The sequence below is a fragment of the Malaya genurostris genome, chromosome 2 (assembly GCF_030247185.1).
Source record: "Malaya genurostris strain Urasoe2022 chromosome 2, Malgen_1.1, whole genome shotgun sequence".
NCBI classification, from domain to species: domain Eukaryota; kingdom Metazoa; phylum Arthropoda; class Insecta; order Diptera; family Culicidae; genus Malaya; species Malaya genurostris.
The window spans coordinates 60720291-60730171 of record NC_080571.1 but is presented as its reverse complement, the minus strand read 5'-3'; the positions used below and the strand labels follow the sequence as shown (position 1 = coordinate 60730171).

Sequence of the window (9881 nt, the reverse complement as noted above, 5' to 3'; positions counted from 1 at the left end):
CCTTTTCGGCAAAATCAGAAGTGAAACACTCGAGGGTAACGTGTGTAGAATTTTTGCAGTGTAGATATGATAGATCGCGATAAATGTACTGCCCCTTACGTTGTGGTAATATAATCCACACTTTCCATTTTATTGACAACTGGTTGTCGTTTTGCGAAAAAGGTAAACTCCAAACAGTTTTCATTATAGATGACGAATGGTTTGTTAAATTTTTCATCAGAACCCCGTTCTAAGTCACAAATAATAAAATGAATCGCTTAACACGTCTGCTAAAGAGATTATAGAAAAAAAAATTTTGACGCGTACCACAATCTGGTTTGTTTACGATGAAAAAATTAACCGGATCTTTCCGGAGTACCCAATGGGACCCGTACCTGCTGGTGGCGCAAATTATCGCGATACAAGCTTTGCTCTATGCTAGTCTCGGTTTCATTATGATAATAATGGATTACTTAGCGGAGGCCAATCACACATTGGACCACATTTTCGAGTATCACGTAAGTGTCCCCGGTGGTAAATGGTTGAATATCTCGAATGATTTATTGTTTTGACTTTCACTTCTTCACAGGAAATCCATGTCACCGATCTGGGCGGAAGTCTGGTCATAGTGGCATGGGTAATCAACTCGCTCGTTGGTTCTGGACTGCTCTGGTTCGTTGTTCGGCGAACAAAGCTTTGTCTCGATTTCAGTGTAACGTTTCACTTTATCCATTTGGTGGTTTGCTGGTGGTATAACAGTGCCTTTCCGACCACCATCAGCTGGTGGCTGCTGAATGCCGTCTGTACGGCGCTGATGTGCGTCGGCGGAGAGTTCCTCTGTCTGAAGACTGAACTTCGGGAAATTCCTGTGGGCTATTCGGCATTGAACAACAAAGTTGACCTGTAGTTGGATAAAATCTCGTTGCTTTTGGAAAGGAAACTGCTTATGTTTCATGTAATTATTAGTAGTAGAACGCGTCTTGTTTATTATATTAGGCTCCTTCACGTGTAAATATTAAATTGTTTCTTTTGTTTTACATCGAACGATTGATAGCAAGCGGTATGAGAATGCAGGGAGTAATGAATAAACAAATATACTTGTTTTTAAGTAACTTTTCAGCTTTTTAATACACAGCTAAATGAAAATTTTGTTTGACTACGTAGAAAATTGAGAAAGAAAAAATATTTCTTATTGAGAATCTACAGTTCTGTCATTCTCTAGCGTAAAAATATTTCCATGTCAGTATGTGACATGCTGGGTGCAATTTTCGTTGCACATTTCTGAATTTATTAGAAACCAAACGCAACAAACACAGAGTTTCGATCTACTACAATAGCTTGGGTAAATAAGAACTAATTCAATTTACATTCAATTGCAAGGCATACTAATCAAGTGTAGTCTCAGGTGTTATCGGCTAAAATAATCCCTGGAGGTATATTTTCTTTCGCCCACTGATAAGACAGATAAGAATTGTCATACGGACAACAATTTTTATTAGTTTTATATAACCTAAAGCGTTTCCTTTTAACATGATCTTATTTACAATAAATCTAGTTCAAGATGACTTGATCAATACATTTCGCAGCGGCGGACTTCCTCCTTACGTTGAAAAGAATTCACGAATATAGGGTAATGAAAACAAAGTACTGTGTTGGTTCAATTTTCATAAAATAAAATAAAACTGCTTTGGGGGAATGTGACGAAGCCCGTTACTCCTTACGGGCATTCTTGTGCAATTCCAGTTTGATGGCGTACACATGATCCAGCACATTCACGATAACGGATTCCTTATGAGTTTTGAGGGCACGGTTCATGTCGTCGATGCGAACCCGGGTGTCAGCGTCGATTTTGTTGGATACGCCCTCACGGGAACCGATGTGCTGCAAAACAGTAGAGATGAAATGTTTCGATTAAATCATATTCTGCTGTTTTATAGAAAATAATTGTGCATTAATGGATTGGCTAGTAGTATATCTTAGACAATTCTTACAATGATAGAGAGGAAAATGATTTCAGACATCTGGTTGAAACTAAAAAATTTAATTTTTCTAATGTTTTAAAAAATCTCTGAAGAATTTCTAACGAAGTTTTAAAATCATGCGGTTTCGTTATGGATTTTGAAATATTCGTAGCTGATTTGAGGGAAAAACTCAAAAGAACTCCGGAGACGGAAGATTTTTGAGAATCTAATTAGACAATCAGAAGACCTCGCTTGGTTACGAAAAATCTGTAAAGAGCTCGAATGGTAATACAGAAATCAACAAGGACATCATGATATAATTCTGGACACGTTAGTAGTTAAAATATCAAAATTTTCGCGCAAGTATCAGAAAGAGAAATAGTTTAGATACGATATGGAGATCGGGATATCTTGCAAAAAATCCGGTTTCGTAAATATCGTTATACATCGCTCAGCAAAAAATCGAATAACTTTATGCCCCGAAGAAATCGGCGGACATTTCTGAGGAAATCTCTTTGAAAGTAATGTTCGAGAGCGTCCGAAGCGGCTTAAGCCCGGAGCCCGCGGAATTTAAGAAGCCTTCCAAAAGTTTTAAAATTGCAATGTTTGCAGATAATTTATAAAGACCGAAAATTCACGAAATTTTGAAATAAATTTTTTTAAGAATTTAATTTGCAACTATTGTAATTCTGATACTGAATACTGTTAAATATTGTAGTTTCCGCTTGTGAGAAATTCTGACAGTCGGCAAAAGCCTGGCGAGATTCCAGCAGCTGTCAAAATTTTGCAGACGAAATTGCGCCATGTTCACGCCGCGTGTCGTCTTTCAAGATTGCTCTTCCTTCTTTTTCTCTGTTAGACTTCATTTGATATTCGTCAATCCTGCATGTACATCCAAAAATGAAAACGAGTCTTGAGAGCAGGTAAATGAAATGAAAATACTGGTACATTGATAGAAGAAGCTTTGTATATCATGTTGGGTAGTGCAAAAGCTATGTTATTGCCCTTCATTTAAACTTCTGATGAAAAAAAAAAATAAAACCAAAAGCTCTCAAAATGAAAAACCGACTCAAAACAGTCTTGTATGGCAAAAATCGAACAGAAATAAAACCGTTAATAATCACTAGTGAAATTTTTTTGCCAGAAACGGTTGTTGCATTGTTTGCCTGGCTCTTGCCGGAATTCTGCCAGCTCTCCGGTAAAACCTTCGTCTGGGGGAAAATCTGCCAGGCACATGCAAGCGGGGAATTCTTAATGTGTAACCCACATTATCAGATCCGAATGGATTCCGAATCGGCGAGAAATTCTCATTCGGAATTCCATGTGGAAATCATGTGGAATTCCGAATCAATTCCAACTCCAGTGCAACAACCGATTCCGAATGAATTTCGCCTACAACCGACTGATTCGGAATAGAGAGAGAAGATGCGGACTGAATTGTCAATTCGTCGTCTTCTTCTTCTTTTCCGATTTTGCACGTTTTCGTGCTGATTTTCAGTTTATTTTTAAATGAAAACATTACATAACTGAATATACAAATTTAAATCTACATGTTTTTTTTCGGATATACAGAACTAGTAAATAACCAGTTCTTCTTAGAATTCCAACATAACATAAATTGTTAAAATTCGCTGGAAATTAACAAAACAGCCTACCTTAGCCGGCTGGAGTGTAGTGAAATGGCTTAAGGCGCCTAAATTTTACACTAACACATTCATAAAATGAGCGAATATTCAATGACATTTATAATGTCACTGTCAATCGGATTGATCGAGCTACCAACTCAGGCGAAAATTTTAGCACTGAACCGATCGAGCACTGAAAAATCATGCTGTCGAGTAAGAATTCATTACGCATTCCGTCATTTCGATAATGTGGGAACCCGCTTGTGAGGAATTCTGGCAACCGTCAGAAGGCTTGCTTCATTCTGGCTGCCGTCAAAATTATTCAGGCAAAATGGCGTCATTATCTCGCCGTACGTGTTTTGTTTATTTCCCTCCTCTTTCTTTTCTCTTTTTTTTTATTCGACTTCATTTGATATTCGCCAATCCCGCATGTACGTACAAAAAAAAAAACGATTCTTGAGACGAGGTAAATGAAATTGAAATATGGGTATGTTTGGTAGTGAGAAAGCAATATTATTGGCAATAACATTTTGCATTATTAGTATACATGAAGGGCAATAATTGATTGCCTTTCATATGTATCTTTTACTGAAAAAATAAAACCAAGACACTTAAAATGTAGAACCGAATTTATAAAATGAGCGAAATATCAATGACATGTATAATGTCTCTGTCAATCGGGTTAATCGAACACTAAAAAACGAGCAGTCGATTAAGAATTCAATGCTCATTCCGTCATTTCGATAATGTGGGTGGATGCTAGGAAAACCTCTAGAAGAGTAACATGCTGTTTCAAACGAAGCCCCTTCTTCTCCATCCAGATGGCGTATACAAGGTGGTAGCGTCGTCTAAATCATGCATCGGACTTTGAAACGAGCCTGAATTTCGACTTACAAGAAGGTGGAGACTGTAACGGACAAAACTTTTAAACGTCATCTGGAACAGAAAATGAGGAAGAAATTTTGAAAAACATCAAACTGACCATGGCAGATCATCTGTTCCTGTAGCTTGAAGAGTTATATTTATATCATTGGTTGGCATAGTTTTGAATTCTTCTACTAGCCATTTGGAGATTTTTTAAGTGGAAGCTCCAACTAAAGAAATAATTTCTCTCATTCCATTACCAGGTTTGTGAATTTTTGGTAACCCTTTTATTATGGATAATTTGAGATGGTTGAGGTTTAAATCGAAGTTGGAGTTTCAACTTTCAGAGATTTTTTCAACTCGTTTAGGAATGTCTTAAAGAGGGTAGGTTCTTTGTTTTCTGTAAGGACCGTTATTAATTTTATCGTAATCTTCTTTATCCAAAATAACCACTTGAACCTTTTCAGCCTTTATATAAAACACGGGCTTTTTTTCGCAATTCTTTTATTAATACTTTTTCTTATGAATTTTGGTCCTTTCTAGGAACATTTTTAATGACTTCAGCTATAATCGATCTAGCGTTAATTTTTGAAAAGGGGAGATTACAGGTTTTGAGACCCGTTTCTACGTCTATAATAACTTGTTCGAGGTTCACGATTTGAGTTTTCGATTTTGTTAAGAAGTAGAGCCGTCTTGAGCTAGTCTCAAATATGATCAGTATCTAACGGGAATCTAACAGATTGGAAAATTGACATGTGCATGCAATTATGTAATGAAAACCGCGATAATGTTACCGCGGAGACGATACTCGAACCCGTAGTTAACTCCTAACCGGGAAAATTGTTTGACCAATTCAACTACCCTGCATATGAAAACACATGAAGAGAAAACCCAATTGATTGAACGAAACTAAGCATGCTTCGCTGTACTTAGTCCCCACGGTATTCATTTACCGTTTCTATATCTACAGAAACGATTTCAGCAGAAACACTTACATATCGATATCACGTAGAGAAATTAAGCTTGTTTAAAATAACAAATCAGTTAGTAGATTTCAACATCAATGAAAATCTTTGTTTAATGTAAATACAAATTTTAGTCTTGCCAAACGAAAAAATAACGACCGAAGTCCAAATTGGAGTATGATCTGAGCGTTTCAAGCTTTACATTTGGTTTGTTATTACTGATGTTGGTGGAAAAACCACGCCTCGACATCCTTTTCTGTCTGAAGCACTTGAAGAAATGAGCCATTTTTGATCAAAGTTTATCTTTTGTACTCGTCCAGTAGACAATCGGAACTGATATGTGCCTGACTACCTCAAAACTGTCGTCCGGGTGCGAAAAGGGCAAGCAAGCTTTAAAAAACTTAGTTTTTCAGTTATTTATGGTTATCTCACGCTGTTGAAAATTTAATCACAAATTCCTGATCATATTTCCGATAGCTTGTAGAAAAAATTATGAAGTTGGGTTAAGTACATCTAGAGATATTCGCGATAAAGTTCTGCCCATTCTTGTACGGGGTAAATCCAACCCATACACAACCTGACAGAAATGAGCCTGTTTCATATATGTTCCACTGAATTCAGGACGGCGCTGGTGTACCTAAGCAATACGGGTGCAATGAATTACGAAACAAAAAGATTATAAGAGAAATAAGTACTTCATTACGTTATTTACGGTCACAGTGTATGCGTCCAGCAATATATTTAAAAAAAACGTAATTTTCATAATGTGACTCACGCAAGAACTCGTAAATGAAATCAAAATATTGCGAATTTTTCTAACAGCGCTGCATAGCAACAATCTTATCTATAACACACGTCATAAATCTCCAAACATGCGTATTTTGTAATCTTTCTATCTTTTAATTGACTCTGCTGAACGTCTTCTCTTTAGTCTAAAAAGATAACTATTGATAGTAATTGATAGAGTTAGAAATGAAGTATTGTTTTAAATGTGGTGTGTGACTAAAGAGTACCTAACGTATTTAGTCGTATCAATGAAAACGCAAGGAATTAGTAGCATTTGTAGCAGTATTTGGTATCATTGGATGATCTTCTAACGACTCGGATAAAGATAAGAGAACCATAGATTTAATCTTGATTTGCAAATTACTAGTATTGTTCTTCAAGATTCAGTAGAATACTTCACTTCACGTTCATTGTTCATTGAAATGTGATGAACTACTTTTAAACCTTCTATTGATGAAAAGAGAAAAATTATACTTATACTAAACCATAGTAACTAATCATCATAATTATTTTATAAATGTCAAGAAAGGCTAACAAAATTTATTTTACTTATTTAAATATGAAAATTTAAACCGCGGATTTTCAAAAACAGATACGTTGTTTCCAAATGTTATTCTATTTACGACGCCATTGTGGAACCAGAGAACCAAAACTTTTACTTATATTCTCGATGTATGGGAGCTGTCAGGTTGTCCACGGGTTGGGTAAACACACGTAGAAATTTTTGTTTGTTTTGCTGTCTTTGTTTTCAACCAAGTGACAGCATTCGAATACAGATATTCAGTTTAACTGGAGGGTTGTGACAAAATCAACAGATATGTTAGTTAGATCAACATTTTAGTTGAAACAACCAGGGCGTGAAACAAAATTGCAATATTGTACACACCTAAAAAATACGTGTAAATTTACGTCTTCTGAGACTGACATATATGAGCGTCAAAAATAACTCAATTTTACAGTAAATATAACTTATATTTAATTCATTCTGACAAACTTTTAAGTACTAAAAACATGTAAATTTACACGTTTGCGTAAAATGCGGGCGTATATTTATATCATTCTTGTAAAATTCAGTTGTTTGACGGATTACGTTCTATGAATTGTGTCATATGTAAATTTAATAATTTTTTGCTGTGTAGTTTTTGAATCTGCTGAATCTTCGTGTAGTAGTGAAAAGGGGGAAAGCTTACTCAATTCACACAATCAATCCACTAATTGATATTGGGAAGTATAAAGAAAGAGTGTCAGTTTTATTCGACATCCGGTTATGTCTCTGACATTACACACCCGCCTTTTTTCCTTGAGTTTCAAATTTGCACCCCGATATAGAAAACAAAGATGTGTTACACATCAAAATAGGTGGAAGCTTCCAAAATTCTCTAGCAAAACTAGCCCAACAGGCCGAGTTTGTCGAACGAAAACAATGGTGCACGGTTCAATGGTCTGTTTCAAAATCGGCAAACGAAAGTTCCAAATCGGCCTCCCTTTGAATGAATTATTGAACATTCATCGGATCAACGGGCCAACGCCAAATTAAGCAATAGAAAAATACAAATCATACACACAAAAATAATATTTCCGGCGGTCATGTTGTAGGCTAGTTAGGACCTATGTTTAATCCTTGGTAGATGATTTGGCACTGGGAAATGACAATGCAAGATTTTAGCCAAGCTTCTGTTTCCAATTTAGCAATCAAATCATTTTTCAATATTTCATTATTAAGTACTTGAAAGTCGAATATTTATCATTTTCCTGTGCACCTTCGTACTATTCTGGGGACAATTGATCTAACTTTCATAACTCGAACCATTTTCAATGATATTCTTTACCTCCGGTTAGCACCATATCACGTGTCAATTTCAAAAATGGCCTGAACAAACTATACCTTAGCATAAACCTCATACTAAATATTCGAAACAGTACTAAAATTTGCGTAATTTTTACATACCCTAACTTCGGCCTCCTTGAATTGCTTCTCACGCTCGGCACGGTACTTCTCGATTTCCTCGGTGGCTTCATCCTTGGCCTGCTTCAAGCGACGGGTTTTACCTGGAAGCAATCCAAACGATACGCTCTTGAGAATCTTTACCCTGTCGGATTGAATTCCATGATTTTTCCGGGTCGGTTTTTTATCACAGCAAAAGTTATCACTTAGCAGTACCTCAGCTGAGCATAGGTCATGTGACTGCCGCCCGTGATGCGTTTTCGCAATTTGATAGCTGCTTCGTACTTACGCTTGCGGGCTTCGCCAACCTTTTCGGCGGCTTTCTTCTCAGCGGCCAGCAACTGCTGGATACCCTGGGTGTTGCTAGCCATGGTGGATGCCGATCCTGGATGATGGTACGAAGCAAAATCAAAGAAACAGACCGGAAGGGTGAAAATCAAACCGCCGCTGCTGATGGTGTAGAACCGTTCGCACTGGAGTCACGAGTTGATTTACCTTTGCCGTAGGCCAGACGACGACGACGACGACGACGTAATAATCACGATGGGATGACAGTGCAATGATTGTAGTAGTGCTGGTCTAGTGTTGACAGTGACTGTGACATTTGGGTGTTTAGTCGCATAAAACTGATGCTTGCCGTTGGATAAAAGCTACAAAAGCTCTACGGTACACTCGACGTAGATAGAGCTTTTGTCGCTCTAGTTCAAGGCATAAAAGCTTTTTCGATATGAGCAATGGGCTCAAGAATTGGGTTTCTTCACATGATCGATAACCAATTATGGTTCGATTAATCGATACATTGATATTTTTCGTGTTTAAGTTCGAACGTTAAACAAAATAGGAATGACTAAATTTTGAATTCAACAAATTCGAACAAAGCTAAATGGGCGTTTGTTTACTTTGCAGATCCAGTAAATTTCTCGCGTTTCAATCGATTGCCATAAGAAAACTTCTTTTCCGAGGAATATGAGATCAGAACTATCGGAATCGAAAAATTTGATATCGATCGGTGGAGGTAAATTTTAACAACTACGTTTTTTTATATTTTGTATGAGAATTTGTATGGGTGACGAACTCGCTAAATTGCCCTGACAATCAGGAATCAGGAATCAGAACAAATTGGCTCAAATGGCGCGTTCCCCTTGATATTTGGAGATTTGTGCCTTGCCATCAATTTGTTTTTAGCATCATTTTCCCGATATATAAGAAGGAAGGATTGAAAGGAAATGGTAAGGGTTGGACTAGGAGGATGGGAAAAATTGACGACACAAAAACACATAAAAGCAGAAGTAAATTCTGCACCCCTAACGGATGCTGAACAATCTGCTGGGGATCACATTTAGTGGAAGTAGAAGTAAATTCTGAACCTCAACGAGGTCCCGAACAGTCTGCTGTTAATAAAACCTCCAACCCCCGAGAGGATTTAGAGATCTTACAAAAGCGACACAATTTTGCACTCCCGGAAGAATGCAGAACGATTCGCAGTATGTACGAGCAGAAGTAAATTCGGTACCCCCTAAAGGGTGCCAAACAATCTGCTAAGCCCTAGGATATATTCACTTTAGGAAGAACGATTAACCTTTCTGACTATAGCTCCTTAACACATTGGGTGAGAAACGAGAGAATATCCTTTAATTTTAGCTCCGCATACACAGACTCAACCGTGTATGGAGAACCAAAAACCCGGATACGTAGTTGCGTCAATGCGGGACAGTTACATATCAGATGATATGAAGTACCGTAATCGCATTCACAC

The 9881-nt window shown here is 37.2% G+C and overlaps 2 protein-coding genes across 2 annotated transcripts; one reads left to right on the top strand and one right to left on the bottom strand.

Moving 5' to 3' along the window:
• The first annotated feature begins 132 nt into the window (after window positions 1–132).
• Window positions 133–1108, top strand: LOC131428518 (protein SYS1 homolog). The gene is made up of 2 exons (XM_058592514.1): window positions 133–497; window positions 569–1108. The coding sequence occupies exons 1-2, from the start codon at window positions 327–329 to the stop codon at window positions 884–886; spliced, it is 489 nt and encodes a 162-aa protein (XP_058448497.1). The 5' UTR covers window positions 133–326; the 3' UTR covers window positions 887–1108.
• Window positions 1109–1450: 342 nt separating this feature from the next.
• Window positions 1451–8647, bottom strand: LOC131430269 (V-type proton ATPase subunit G-like). The gene is made up of 3 exons (XM_058595097.1): window positions 8415–8647; window positions 8129–8229; window positions 1451–1860 (listed from the first exon to the last, which is right to left on the bottom strand). Exons 1-3 carry the CDS (start codon window positions 8494–8496, stop codon window positions 1690–1692), a joined length of 354 nt encoding a protein of 117 aa, XP_058451080.1. The 5' UTR covers window positions 8497–8647; the 3' UTR covers window positions 1451–1689.
• Between the last annotated feature and the right edge of the window lie 1234 nt (window positions 8648–9881).

What these genes read in the sequence shown, in the direction of transcription:
- LOC131428518 (XM_058592514.1), top strand. Translation starts at nt 327, where the DNA reads ATGAAAAAATTAACCGGATCTTTCCGGAGTACCCAATGGGACCCGTAC. An exon ending in ACCACATTTTCGAGTATCAC is followed by an intron (nt 498 to 568) that starts GTAAGTGTCCCC and finishes ACTTCTTCACAG; the next exon opens with GAAATCCATGTCACCGATCT.
- LOC131430269 (XM_058595097.1), bottom strand. Translation starts at nt 8,496, where the DNA reads ATGGCTAGCAACACCCAGGGTATCCAGCAGTTGCTGGCCGCTGAGAAG. An exon ending in GGTTGGCGAAGCCCGCAAGC is followed by an intron (nt 8,230 to 8,414) that starts GTAAGTACGAAG and finishes GATTGCTTCCAG; the next exon opens with GTAAAACCCGTCGCTTGAAG. An exon ending in TCAAGGAGGCCGAAGTTAGG is followed by an intron (nt 1,861 to 8,128) that starts GTATGTAAAAAT and finishes ACTGTTTTGCAG; the next exon opens with CACATCGGTTCCCGTGAGGG.